Source organism: Muntiacus reevesi, chromosome 1 (assembly GCF_963930625.1).
Source record: "Muntiacus reevesi chromosome 1, mMunRee1.1, whole genome shotgun sequence".
In the NCBI taxonomy this organism is placed as follows: Eukaryota; Metazoa; Chordata; class Mammalia; order Artiodactyla; family Cervidae; genus Muntiacus; species Muntiacus reevesi.
In genome coordinates this window covers 217049134-217062839 of record NC_089249.1, presented here as the reverse complement: position 1 = coordinate 217062839, position 13706 = coordinate 217049134, and the positions used below count along the sequence as shown (strand labels likewise).

General features: G+C 59.0%; 1 protein-coding gene across 4 annotated transcripts; it reads right to left on the bottom strand.

Annotated features, from left to right (window-relative positions):
• Positions 1-1274: 1274 nt before the first annotated feature.
• N4BP3 (NEDD4 binding protein 3) lies at positions 1275-13466 on the bottom strand. Of its 4 annotated transcripts, none has more exons than XM_065918315.1 (5): positions 13217-13466; positions 7386-7730; positions 6644-7171; positions 5942-6196; positions 1275-5816 (listed from the first exon to the last, which is right to left on the bottom strand). In XM_065918315.1, the coding sequence occupies exons 2-5, from the start codon at positions 7704-7706 to the stop codon at positions 5289-5291; spliced, it is 1632 nt and encodes a 543-aa protein (XP_065774387.1). In that variant the 5' UTR covers positions 7707-7730; positions 13217-13466; the 3' UTR covers positions 1275-5288. The 4 variants fall into 4 exon arrangements, with proteins under 4 accessions (XP_065774387.1, XP_065774385.1, XP_065774384.1 ...); XM_065918313.1 differs by having other exon boundaries at positions 7386-7733; positions 13217-13465; XM_065918312.1 differs by having other exon boundaries at positions 7386-7736; positions 13217-13464.
• Between the last annotated feature and the right edge of the window lie 240 nt (positions 13467-13706).

Sequence of the window (13706 nt, the reverse complement as noted above, 5' to 3'; positions counted from 1 at the left end):
AATGCAAGAGACACAGGAAATGCGTGTTTGATCCCTGGTCAGGAAAATCCCCTGGAGGAGGACAGGGCAACCCACTCCAGTATTCTTGCCTGGAAAATCCCATGGACAGAGGAGCCTGGCGGGGTCATAAAGAGCTTGAAGAGACTGAGCATGCACGCACCCTGGCATATTGTTTTACTCACTACTTTGAAATCGGGATTAAACACTGCTCACAAGAAGGAAAACACAAGGTTATTGAGAAAGCAGATCACTGGGTGCCTGAGGGTGCAGCAGGAGGGTAAAGGGACCCAGGAGGGGGGTGGGATTTGGGAGGATGATGAAACCATATTGTATCTTGGCTTAGAGCTGGTTGTACAATCCTCTGTATTGTCCAAACACTGAATATTTCTCTCTGTAAATTATACTTTTAAAATGGCAGGGGGCAGGGAGACCACTACACAAAAAGCACACCAGATAAATCTTTAAGAAGAAAGAAAGGTTGGTCCTTGACAGCACAAGCCTTGGAATTCTGTCCTGAAAACACAGTCTTCCTCGCCTCCCAGAGTGTGTCCAGGAAGGCTAGATTAGAAAAAGATGAACCTGCCCCTGATAGCTGATGGGTTAGGGGGCAACAGCAGGTGGGACCGCCACTGCCTGCTATCTGCAGAAACTGGGAGCATCAGGGCTCAGCCTATGGAGCTCAAGTTGCCTGCTCAGGCCCTTTTCTTCCTTCCACCCTTCAGGTGACTCCCAGTCTCCTGTTTCTCCCTGTCCCTGCCCTTCCTTGCAAAGCTTTGGTTCAGGCCAGAAGCAGCTGTGTCATTTGCAGGCCCCAGAACAAAATGAAAATGTGATGCCCCTTGTTCAAACATCATTAAGTTGCAGATAGTGTCAGTAGGGCACTGCACCAAGCCTAGGCCCTTCTGAGTGTGAGGCCTTGGTGACTGCACAGGTCACACACACAGTTGGTCCCAATTCTGGCCCTTTCCCTCGGCTACCTGAGGGATCCACCCACAGTCCCAGGACATGAAGTTCTATGCCAGCTTGCCAGGCTGCCCAGTATCTGTCTTGCCTCCTCTCATTCCTTCCCAGACAAGACCCTCTGCAGACCTGCCCCACACTTCCCCATGCCGAAATCCAGGCCCATCCTGGAATGCTCTCATCCCACCCTACTCCACAGGAAATATCCCCCACCCCCCACCCCCACCCACAGCAACTTCTCTTCCTCAGGGAAGCTTGCCTCTGTTAAAGAAAAAAGAAAAAAAAATCGCCATGACGTGTGTTGAAGAGTGGTAAGGAAGACTTTATTCAGTGGGGGCTACTGGAATGGGTTATGTAAGGGTCAGAGAGTGGCCTCAATTCCAAATACAAGAAAAAGTATATTTCATAGCCAAGGTGCAGGGTGGAGGTCAGTGGATGAAAAATTACTAACAGGAAAAATCAGGGGGCAGGGGGAACTGGCTAAATGACCGCAGAGAATTCTCAATGAAGGCAGGCCAGAGTGACCAGACATAATGTGGGAGATGGTGGAGGTGGAGGAACCAGATTGGAATATGGAGGGTGTTCAGACATAGAAGATGGGAGACTCTGGCTAACCTAACTTAGCAGGATTCTTGCTAGAACTGGGCTGCACAAGGAAGCACACAGAAAGGCACATCAGAAAGCTTGGATGTGCCTGCCCAAAGTTTGGTCAACCTTTATTCCCTCGTCCCACCCCACCACCTGGAATGATAAGTGAGCCAGCTCTCCTCTGAACTCCTATGGCATTCAAACTTCACCTCTCATAACATATTTCACTTTTTGTTTTTGCTGCATTATTTCATATTTCTTGTTTTTTCTACAAGAAAGAGCACGTTATCTTTTCTGAATACAATATAGAGGGCTCAGCCTCCACCTACTAAAATGGTGGGTTATTGCCATCTGAATTGTCACTGTGGGGCCTACACCCTCCTTGGGAAAGGTTTCCCTGATACCCACAGTCAACCAGTCTCAAAGAAATCTACTCTCAATCCCCCAGATGGACTCCCCCTGCCTTCTGCGTGCTCTGCTGACCTTCTCACCACTGTGCAGGTGCCTTTGTTGTCCTCACGTCTGTAATGTTGGCACTCTTCTGGCCCAGTCACTGCTGTGGACCCGTATGTGTTGTCTCCTTCCCTCATCCTCTGGAAAGGACCATAGGGGCAAAGGCCTTGACCACCTCAGCTTCCTCCCCGAAGGAGGCACTCGATACATCACTGTTCGGTGAATGGTGGTGCTTGGCACAGACCTGGTCGGACCAGGTGGCACGAACGGTGAATGAACGCTTGGCATTTGAGCCTTTGCCACCACCCCCTACCACCTCTAGCTTGAACCCATGCCAGTCAGGGAAGGGGTCTGGTCTCTCTTGACTCCAAAGCCCTCCCCACCCAATGCTTTCTGGGCCGGAACCACAGCAGGCACTGGGGATGAAAACAGAAGGTGTGGCCCACAGCCCAGTGGGAAACAGAGGCGAACTGACCATTCCAACAGAACAGATAGAGCTGGTGGAGAGAAACAGGCGCTGCGGACATAGGGAGAAAGGAATTGCCCGGATAGGGTGTGAATTCAGCGAAGGCTTCCCTAAGGAGGGAAAATCTGAGCATCATGGTCGGGGAGTGGCGGGGAGTCTGCCTGGAGAACGAGGGCCCAGAGGGCTGTTGGCATTAGGAGGGGTGCCACCATCAGTGATCCTGGAGGCAAGACTGTTGGAAGCCTCAAGTGACAGGCTAAGGGACCCAAGGAGCCACTGGAGGACGCACACTATTGAGTTGAGAACAAGAGGGACCAAAGGAGGGAGTCCAGTGCAGGGAGCTAGTCTCAGTTCTGGAAAGAATCAGTTCTTGGGCCTAGTCTGCTGGGAAAGGGAGTCAGAGGACAGCTGGGGTGCTGAGGGATCCACTGGGGGCAGGATGGAGGGGCTGCCCCAAGGGGTAGCCACTACAGTGGCACCTGTGATCAGCTGGCCCCAGAGCTGCCCAGCCGGCTCGGGGACAGGGAACTGGTTTTCCTGGCAGCGATGAGCTAACAGGAGCCGGTTCCCGCTGCGCCGCCCCAGCTTCAGCTCTCTCGCGCCCTCCCCTACGTTTGGGCCTGGCCCTGGTTTCTGGCACAGATGCCAAGTTTTGGTACCGCCCACCCACTCCCTGCTGGCTGTGCTGGCCGGTCCAGCTCCCTAATTGCTGGGTGGGGAGCTCTTCTGCACAGCTGGGACACCGCCAAGTAGACCCCAGCCACCGTGGACCACATGGGTATCCAGCCTGACCAGCTCCAGCCCACAGGGTGAGCCAGGCTTCAGGCTAGCACTGAGCTCTGGGGGGCCCTTTGGAGGACCCATTGACCCAGAAAGCTTGGGTGGGTGGGGTGTGTACAATGCGTATCAAGGCCTGTGAAGAATAGGCCTGCCTAACCCAGGTGTCCCTGCTTTCCCTCCCCAGGCAGAGGGCCTGGCTCAGGGGTGAGCCCAGATAGCCCTCAGCAAAGCCCTGGGGTCTGACCTGGCCATAAGCTCTAGTCAAGCCTGGCCAGGACTAAAAGGGGCTGAGAAGGGTGGGAAAGACTGGAACAGAGGGAGGAGCCCCAACCCAGCCTCCAACCCAGGAGGCCCAAACACACCCCCTTAGACACACCCACCACCCACAGCACATCTCTGCTGAACACACCTGCCACTCACACAGACATAAACACATTATCCCCACAGCAGACAGCACACACACCCCACTCTCCGCCCTAAAAAGGCGGGGCCCACTGGCTCACACTCCACAGCTGCGTCCATACCCCTGCACACCACTCCACCATCAGGGCCCACCTGAGGGGGCTGCCAGGTGTGGCCAGGGAAGGAGCAGAGCACAGCCACAGGGAGCAAACTGGGGGTGTCTGCAGAGATCTGAGGTGGCCCCTGCCCCACCAGGCAGCCTGGGAGGGAGATGTCTGCGTATTGATTCCCCTGCAGCAGGAAGCACACCTCATTCAACCCTGAGCCCCCAGGCCCCAGACAGCCTAATGCAGCACCAGGCAGACAGGAAGTGCTCCATGTGTGGCAGAAGATACACTAATGCATCTGTAAGGACACGAAGCTTCACAGCAGGGGTTGGGGAGATGCCACTTGCATAGCCCGACTGGTTCTATGCTCTAGGTAACCCACCAGGAGGGAGCAAGGGTCCAGAGAGGATGGGAGTGGGTTTTAGGGGCCAAGTGCCAGCAAGCCTTGGCTAAGAACAAGGATCAGGCAATGCAAGGCCGGGTACAGGGGTGCTTCCTCCCAGGATAGAACTTTCCAGAAAACAAATCAGATCACACCTCACACTCCTGTTCAAGAATACCCCATGGCCCCATATGCCTATGGGGAAATGTCCGCATTCCCCGCTGCGGTTCTAGTCCTTTATCGAACTTTCTCTGCCTCATTTCCTGCATCTTTTCTGGCCCTCATCCCAATGGAGGGAGGGGTACACAAGCCAGAGAGAAAGGTGGGAGGCAAGTTCTGGGAGGGGCAGACTACTGGAGGCATAAGGCTCTCCAGCAGAAGCTGTCTTAGGCTGGCCCCACATCCAGTCGGGCCTGGGACCTGGGAGCCCAGAATTTTTACCAAGAGGACATTTCATATTCTAGCAATGCCTTGGTTGACTTCCCCCTTTGTTTTCTTGGGTTCCCTGGCATTGTTCCCTATTAAAAGTCTCACTGATGCTAAAGAAAGGAATTTCAGCTCACATGGCAGCTAAGAAACTTTGTGGTGCCAGGGCAAGGATCCCTCCACTCCCAAACGTGCCTGTCCAGCAGCTGCACACAGAAGTGCAGGGTACACCCTCCCCGCCGATCATGGACATGGCGGAGCTACAGTCCAGGCCAACAGCCCCAACCCGGACCTTCCACAGTCCTCTGCACTCAGGCCAGGGACAGGCCTGACGTTATCACCTAGTAATTCCTCGTAGAAAATGTGATTTTATTCTGGGGAGGCCAAAGTTCCCATCCCAGCCTCCCCTCCTCACACTGGCCCTTTTTGCCTCACAGGGCTCTTCACCTGCAAACCTCCTTTCCTGGGCCACCCCTACTCCAGGGCTGGGCTCTGCCTGGAGACTCCTCAGCCAGGGGGATCTTGCCCTGGCTCCTCCTGCTACTGGCACCCCATCCAGCCCACAGCCCCACTGGATCCCTCCTCTCGGCCAGCCTCTCCATCCCTGGCTGGTCTCAGGAGCTTCCATCCCAAACCAATGTAAGGAAGGAGCTGGCCGTCTCAGGGTGGGCTTGTCCAAGCCATCTTCTGACAGTGCCTCTGCTGTCAGCTTGCTCCGAGGGCCTCAGATCTTGGAGGACTCAAGCCGAGGGCTCCAGGGCTCCGGGGGCTCCCGCAGCGCCCGCAGCTCCTGTTCCAACACCTGGTTGCGGCGATACATGTCCATGTAGCCGCCCTGGATCTCCCGCTGGTAGCGCAGCACCCGCTCCTTTTCCTCCTGCCACGTCCGCCGCTCCTGCTCGAAGCGCAGCGCCTGCTCCTGGCCTCGGAGCCGCTCCTGCAGGAGCTCGGCCCTCAGCTGCTCAGCCCCATCTCTGGCCTCAGCGCCTCCCGCCTCCCCCAGCAGCCCCCTGCTCTTGCAGTCATCGGTCTCACAGCTGCCCGGGGCCTCCTCCCGAGGGGCCTGCTCCTGCAGGCTCCGCACAGCCTCCCGAAGCCGGGCCAGCTCTGCATCCTGGGCCTGGGCCTGTGCCCGGCTGCCCCGAAGTTGTGTCTTCAGGCTGAAGATCTCAGCTAGCTTCTGAGCCAGTTCCGCCTGGGCTTCCCGCAGCTGCTGCTTCAGGAGGCTGATCTCTGCTGTTTTTTGGCACACCTGAAGGGGGACAGGGACGGGCAAGAGCCAAGCAAAGCAGGTTAAGGGGGGGAGCGGTCAGAGGGCAGGCAGAGGATGGCATGACAACAGTGGGGACAGGAGTCTCTGAATGCCGGGTCGCTCACCTCCCAGCGGGCTTCCTCCTCTGCTCGGGCACTAGGATCGGCCTCTGGGAGGCTGCCTGGTGGCCGGGGCTCCGGGCCCAGGCCCCGCTGTGCTAGCAGCTCCTTGCGTAGGCGCCGCTGCTCCTGCTGGGCCATGAACAGCTGCAGCTGGAGGTTGCGCTCACTACGCTCGGCCTTCTGGGTCACCTCGTGCAGTCGCTCCAGGTAGAGGCGCTTCAGCTCAGACAGCCACAGCCGCTGGCGCTCTTCCAGCACCTGCCCAGGGGAAAGAGCACTTGCCATGGCCCAAGATTCACACACCGCCCTGCCCCCCCGGATGCCAACTCCCTGCACTCCCATGGCTGGCCCGCTGCTCCAATGCTCCAGCTGCTTCTGATATCCTCTGTCTCAACACCACAGGGTCCAGCGTGCAATGCTTTGGGCACACATGTGCCCCAACCCAGGATGTGTCCTCTGGAGGTGAAGTGTCCCCAGCATGCGGCCCTCCCAGGGAGCCTCCCTCCCTCACAGCTTCCTGCAAGGACCACCAGTGACATGACATCCCCACCAGGTGGGGCTTGGGGAGAGACGCAAACTCATCTCTCTCTTCCTTACCCTCCTATACCCGGTGCCCTGCAGCAGAGCTGGCAGGTGACCCTCTGCCTGCCCTGTACACTAATGCCAGGGGTCAGAACAGTTGGCCAAGGCAACAGCTGCTCTCACCTGTGTGAAGGGACTGGCGCCATCCTCCTCACCCAGGCCCCTCTTGAGCTCCTCACAGGTGTCCGGCATCACAGCCACCATGTCCTCGGCGGCGGGGCAGGAGAATTCGTAGGGGGGTGGTGGTTCGGGCAGGCAGTTCAGCAGAGCCAGTGGCCCAACCTCCTTGGAACCCCGTGAGGCCCGGTCCAGGGAGCCCCCAAGATGGTTAATGTGGCCCAGGGAGGAGCTGAAGGGGCCGGGGCCAGTGCTGGGGCTGTGGCCAAAGCTGCCCCCGCTGGAGGAATCGGACAGACTGGGCTCGGGCTCGGGGCCGCCCTCATCCAGGCTGAGGGCATGCAGCAGCTGGGCTCGGGCCTGGGCCTGGCTGGCCCGGGGTCCGGGGCTCAGGGGCGGGTGGCAGGCCAGCGTGTGCAGGCTGCCATTGCTGCGCCACAGCTTCTGGCCCTTGTGGGCCGCCAGGCTCTGCATGGACAGGAAGCCTTTCCCGGTGCCCGAGGCCGGCTTGAAAACTGATGGGCGAATGCGACACTGCCAGAAAGAGAGGGCAGGGATGAGGCTCTGGGCTGACTGCTCTCTGGTGCTCCCTCCCGAAGCCCCTGGGAATCCTCTTTGAGAACAAGGGGTACATGTCACCAGGCCAGCCCACAGCAAGACTTCCATGTCCTATCCCAGCCTCGGGGTCTTCAAGGAGGGCCCCCCTCCCTGCCCTGCCACAGTGGGGAGGGGAGGAGCCGAGGCACACCTTGTCAAAACGCCCCCGTTCAGGCAGCGAGGTCTTGCTGAAGTCACCAGCCCGAGGGTGCTCCCGGTAGTAGAAGCTGGCATAGTCGGCAGGCTCATTCCGAGGGGCCCGCTTGGTGGTCTTGCCATCCTTTTTGGGAAGGTGCAGGTAGCTGAGGAGCTCTCGCTGGCCCAAGCCTTTCCGGAGGAGCCCATCAGGCTGCCGGGAGCCCCGAGACCCTGCGAGTGCCGCCCGTAGCTCTTCAGGGGAAAAGTCCTGCCGTTCCAACAGGCTGCCCACGCTGCCCATGGCAATGCCAGCAGGGCCTGGGGCTGTGGCCATGAAGTTTCACCAGGGCACAGGCGGCTGCTTCTGGGGGTTGGGAGGCTCCATTAGGGGCAGGCACGCACTTGCTGCCCAACTCCCCAGATGCCCTAAAACCAGGTGCTTGTTCTCTGTGTCAGCTCCCCCACCCCAGCCCCCCCAGGAGTGGCAGATGTGGGCTCCAGAGAGAATCCGGAACAGGACCCCTAGAGAAAGTAGTAGAAGTTCCAAGGCTAACTGTCTAGCGCCCTAGTTCCGACAAGGGGCCGGTGTGTGTGACTGGGGTCACAGGGGTCCAGGACCTGAAGCAGTAGGATAGGGGCCCCTCCCAAGACTGAGCTGGCAGAATCCATCTCTGACTCTTAACTTTGTTCATTCTCCTGCCAGGCACCCAACGTGGTGGGTGGGCGGAGGGCACAGGGAACCAAGACCAGTGGCCTCAGAAGCTTCAATCCTTCTTCTTCCCTTGGGAGGGGGGGAAAAAACCTCATTCAACTCCTTTTCCTGCAGAGGGTCAGAGTTTTCCCAAGGGAAGCACCTGGCATGGGTGGGGTCAGGGGCTCCAGCGGGACGGGTACAAACAGGAAGGGCCCAGGGGAAGGAAGGATGGCAGGAACAATGGCCACAGTTTCCGGAACAGGTGCTCATGTTGGGGCAGTGGTAGGAGGCAGGGAGTTGGGGCAGCCAGAGCCCCTGCCAGTCCCTCTAATATGCTGCCACTTCAAAGCCCACCGCCAGGTATCAGGGCCCCATTCCTGACCCAATTTGTGGAACCAATCAGTGTGTGGGCCCTGGCTTCCTCATCTGGACAATGACTATGTCAACTCTTATCACTCATGGATGCTGGGAGGGCTGGCTAAGATTAGAGGATAAAATGCCCAGTCCATGGCCTGGCCCACAGCCAGGGTCAACATGGGCTAGCTGAAGCCGAGCTTAGCTGGTAGACACACTAATACCACCAGCGAGTGCCCGAGTGACGGGGTTATGGGTTGCCTCCCACCTGTGCGGGACCACACTGTGGAAGGCAGGACCTGTCCCCAGTGCCCGCTGGATCCCCTATGTCCATCCCAGCACTTCGTACACAGTAAGTGCTCAGAAGGGACCTGCCAAATGAATGAATGCCACCTTCTCTGCCTGTGCGCTACGCTTAGACACAGTCATGTCCGACTCTTTGTGATCCCATGGACTGCAGCCGCCAGGCTCCTTTGTCCAAGGGGATTCTCCAGGCAAGAATACTGGAGTGGGTTGCCATGCCCTCCTCCAGGGAATCTTCCCAACCCAGGGATCGAGGCAGGGTCTCCCGCATTGCAGGTGGATTCTTTATCATCTGAGCCACCAGGGAAGCCCAAGAATACTGGAGTGGGTATCCTCTCCAAAGGATCTTCCCGACCCAGGAATCGAACCAGGCTCTCCTGCATTGCAGGTGGATTCTTTACCATATGAGCCACCAGAGAAGCCCCCTTCTCTGCCTCCTACCCGGCTATTCCCATTCCTGAACAGACACCCAGCAGGCACGATGCAGCTACAAGTCCGAGGTGCCCCGCCCCGACTGCCCCAATCCAATATCCTTCCGGGACACAGACTGCCCCAAACAATGGTTAGGAGGTTCCATCTTCCTCAACCATTTCCAGGTTTTGTGTTTGTAGAAGACAAAGCTCTCGGCGAGGAGGGAGGGAGAGGGGTGGAAGGCACAGCCCTGCTCCTACACCCTGCGATCCTCAACCTTACCTTGGGCGAAAGAAACCTTCCCAAGCTTCCCTTTCCAGTCCCCAGACAGCTCAACCCCTCTGGGGATGCCACAAGCTACACAGGTTAGGGGAGTCATCTAGATAAGGGATGACAGGTGCTGGGCACCTACAGTGATGCGGCCCTGCGTAGGGGTCTCACAGAGTCCTGGCACATGGTTAACTGTCTGTGTTTTTTAGGTAAGGGCAGTGGGGCTTCAAAAGGTGAAGTGGCCTGCTCAAGGTCACAGAGCTGGTCAGAGTGAGGTGCTGGGCTGTGATTACAGTACAATGACTCGAAATGTCTAGTAGGAACCGACAATGTCACCCACACCCAAGAGTTGGAATGGAAGCATCTTGCCTCCCACTCTGACACCCCTTCACCATGACAAGCCCACTGAGCAAAAGACCAGTACACTGAACTTCTGTGACTGCTTCCTGGGGAGGTAGACAGCAGAGAATCTGGTCTCCAGTCCACCCTTACATTATCTCTCCATGGGACACCTCCCTTGACCACGCCTCAGTTTCCCCCAAATGGGAAAGACTCTACTTTCTCTGCCTTCCTGTAGGGTTGCCGTTGATAGCCAGCGCAGGGACAGGGAGGTGAAAGGGCTCCTGAGCTGCAAGCCTGGTGAGAGCCTGGGGGCAGGGATGGTGGCAGGGGGAGCCAAACACGCCCATTTCATCCCAAGCACACACTGCTTAATGTTCCCCTGGCCACAGCCTCATTTCCTGTCTCAGGGAGCAATAATCAACTCCCCATCATCCCCACAGAGAGTCTCAGATCCGGGGAGAAGCAGTCATGGGCCAAAACACGCACACCACGTACATACAGCAGTTCGGTCGGCGCCACCAGCGGCCCAGAAGCTCCTCCGTGAGAGGACACAGCGAGGCTCACAAACACTCAAGGTCATCCATGCAGCACTGAGCACCTTCCACACACAAATACCCAGCTGTCCTTCCTAGCCCCGAGGCTGCTAGATGTAGGCAAGTGTGTGTGTGTGTGTGTGTGTGTGTGTGTGTGTGTGTGGCAAGGAGGGCATGGGATCGGCTTTTCTTCACACTTGAGTTGAGCAATTTGAAATAATTCCAGAGCGACACAGAGGGGCACCAACAGCGCTTCCCTTTGTCTTTATCTAAGGCCCCCACCCTCCCCCCTCCTCTCTGCACCCCTCCTAGATAACTTCTCAGGCTGTATTACTAGCTCCTCCCCCTTGGGCCAAGGCCCCCGGCTTTCAGGAGGCTCTACCCTGCCCAGGTCTCAATCTGGGGATAGTCCTTTTTCCTAAGGCTCCATCCACCTCCCCTGCCTTCCCCACATCCCCCAGTACACACATTCCTTCCCGTTGCTTGGAAGCCCAGGGACTGGCCCAGGGCAGCTATGCGGGAGAGGATGTGGTGGGGGAGGAGAGAGGGAGAGACAGCAAGTGCCTTGCAGCCCCACTGGGGAAAACAGGGCCTCCTCCTCCAAGTGCCTGGGCTTCTCTACCCAGAACTCATGACGTGCCTGGGGCCCAGGGCTCTGCACAGAGCAGAACCTCGCCGCCACCACCCCACTGCTCTGCCGGCAAGCTTTCAGCTGGTCACGTAGGCCGTATTCTGCACAGGTCCTGGTTGGTCCCAACAGCGTCCTTTTACTCCTGCTTCCACCTTCCCCTCCACCCACTCCAAGATCAGACAGCCTGGATACTGGGAGCATCTCTCTGGACCAACTCTTGGTGGAAACCAGAGAATGGGGCTGGAATACGGCCCTGGCCGTGAAGCAGAAAAAGACAGGACGCTCACGAAGGCATCCTGGCGTCCCTTAGTCGGTGCCTCGTTGGGTCAGCCTGATGCTGGGCCTGGCACATGCTCACAACACACATGGGAGGGGAAGAGTGTCATCCCCCACTTCCGAGGAGAAAACTGAGGCCCAGGAGGTAAAATAAGGTGCCTAAGGTCATGTTCAGCTGCACAGGAAGAAATCCATAGGCTCTCTACATTTAGAAGCCTGCCCTGACCCCACTGCGCCATCTCCTCTGGAGTGCACCCAGAGCACTTGGGTAGGTAGCTCCCAGTCCGACCTCGACTGCCTTTAGCCCCTCGTGAGCCTTGGCCCCAGGGAGGGTCCCACCACCTGCCGGAGGATCAGCTTTGCTGAGGGGAGTGACTGCAGCTGCCCCTGAGGAATGGGACTGGAATGTTCCAGCTCCAAACAAGGGGGCAGTGGGTAAGAGGGGCCCAGGGAGGAGACGGGAGAGGCTGGCATTCCATAGCCCCATTTCAACTCATGAAGAGGCAGAGTCCTGCTGGAGTGATTCTTAGTATCACTAAGTCACTTGCGCTCTACAGTTTTCATCAGCCCTTTCATCATCTGATCTCCGCGACAGCTTCGTGGAGGCAGGCAAGACAGTAGTTACCCTTACCCCATCCTTCAGCTAGGTAAACTGAGGTCCAAGAAGAAGTGAGCTGCCCATGATTCCACATGACCAGCAATCCCAACTCCCCGGGCAAGGCCCTCTCTTCTGCCCCAGGCTGTCCCAGCCAGGAGTTACCAGCTGCCCTCCCTGGGTTCACACACTGCTGTGGATTATGTCTGCTCAGCTCCCCACACCTGCTTCTTCCAAGGGTACCTGCAACCAGGTCGGTTTGGATCCCAGTACCCTCAGCCTGGAATACACACTGCCTGCCCCTGGGTCAGGTAGAAATAGTGGAAACACCGCTGCATGGGCACTGTGAGCCCTGGAAGCTGCTAGTTCCATAGTCGCTGGCGTGAGCAGACTGGCCGCTCTCTTTCAGTCTGGCACATACACACCCACACACAGCCAGTCGGCAGGAGAGGAGCCCTGCCCAGGAGGGCTCTGGGAGGAGGCAGATCACCAGTTCCAGGACGGCCTCCTGCCCCTCTCCTTCCCGGGGCCGGCCAGGGAGAGAGCACCACGGCCGCGGGACAGGCTAAGCCCCCGGTGCAAGCCAGGAGAGGCCCGGTCTGCTCGTGGAGGCGGGAGGGAGGGGATTGCCGCGTCGGAGATGACAGGTCCCGGTCCTTTTTTTCCGGACGCAGTCACGGCCCCGATTTCCGCCCGGCTCCAGACGGGCCCTCACTTTGGCCGAAGGTTGTGGCCAGACTGGGATGGTGCTCAGGGTCCGGGAGCGTCCGCTCTTCGCGGGACCCCTGACAGCAGGCAGGCAGCTGCCGCTCATACAGGGCTCATATAGTGGCAGAAGGGGTATCCCGGAGGGGGCAGGAGAAGACAGGAAGCCGTCTCTTGGGAAAGGTGGAGGTTGGCATCTCCATGGAATTTCCTCGCGGAAGGATGTAGCAGAGGCGAGGGCTCCCCCAGAAGTGGGGGAGGTCCCCAAGCTACCTGGGGGTTGGGAGGGGATGTCTCTCCCAGGCTTCTCTCTAAGACTTACCCCGAACGGATGGGCTGTGGGCGCGGAAGACGAGGTCAGACTCCCGCGCCAAGGGCACCTGCCCCACCCCAGTGGTGGTTCAGGGGTCCCAGGAACTCCTCCAAGGAAAGCGCGTTTTGCATGGGCTACGGAGAGCGTAACCAGTCGCCTGCCCTTTCAGCACAGCTTCCCTGCCTGCGGACGGTCCCCGATCCCGCACCTCGGTGCTTCGGTGTCTGGAAGTAAGGGGTACCTGGGCGCACACCTCACCTTGCTACCCCTGCCCACTTCTCAGACGGAAACCTCGCCCGCGTAGGGCTGCGGGCTTGGGCAAGGTCGCCGGAAAAGCTAGACCTCCGCGGCGGCCAGCCCCACCCCCCGAGGCCAGCCCGGGGCCGCGGCTCCAGCCCTCCGGTGCGCCCTACTCACCATGCTGGCGCCCATCCGCACCCCTCGCGCGCTGCAGCTCCCTTGCGCGCGGATTTGAACCCTTCCTCCAGGGCGCCAGGTCCGGCCGAGACTGCGAACCAGGCTGGAGCGGCCAGGCGACAGGCGCCGGGAAAACGCGGGCGGGCGGGCTCCGGAGCCGGATTGGCGAGGGAGGGACGCGTTCGGCCGCGCTCGCTAGCCTGCCCCAGAGGCGGAGGGAAAACCCGGCCTGACTCACCGGCGTGCGGCCGACCCACAGCCCGGCCCGGGCCCCCGGATGTGGGGGGCGGGGACGGGGGCCACCCCCCGCCCACCGCGTGCCAACCTGCGCCCCGCCCGGGCTCGCGACTCCAGCCTAGCCCAGCCCGCAGAGACGTCGCGAGCCGGTGGCGCCCATGCCCCCTGCCGGTTGCGCACAGTGAGGCGGACGCCCGGACGCGCCGGCTCGGACCCGGGCCGGTCTACGACCCGAAGTGCGGCCTATGCTCCC

Excerpts from the sequence above, each read along its gene's own strand:
- N4BP3 (XM_065918315.1), bottom strand. The coding sequence starts at position 7,706 with ATGGCCACAGCCCCAGGCCCTGCTGGCATTGCCATGGGCAGCGTGGGC. Across the intron at positions 7,172-7,385 it reads AACGGGGGCGTTTTGACAAG|TGTCGCATTCGCCCATCAGT; the intron begins GTGTGCCTCGGC and ends TCTTTCTGGCAG. Across the intron at positions 5,817-5,941 it reads AGGAGGAAGCCCGCTGGGAG|GTGTGCCAAAAAACAGCAGA; the intron begins GTGAGCGACCCG and ends GTCCCCCTTCAG.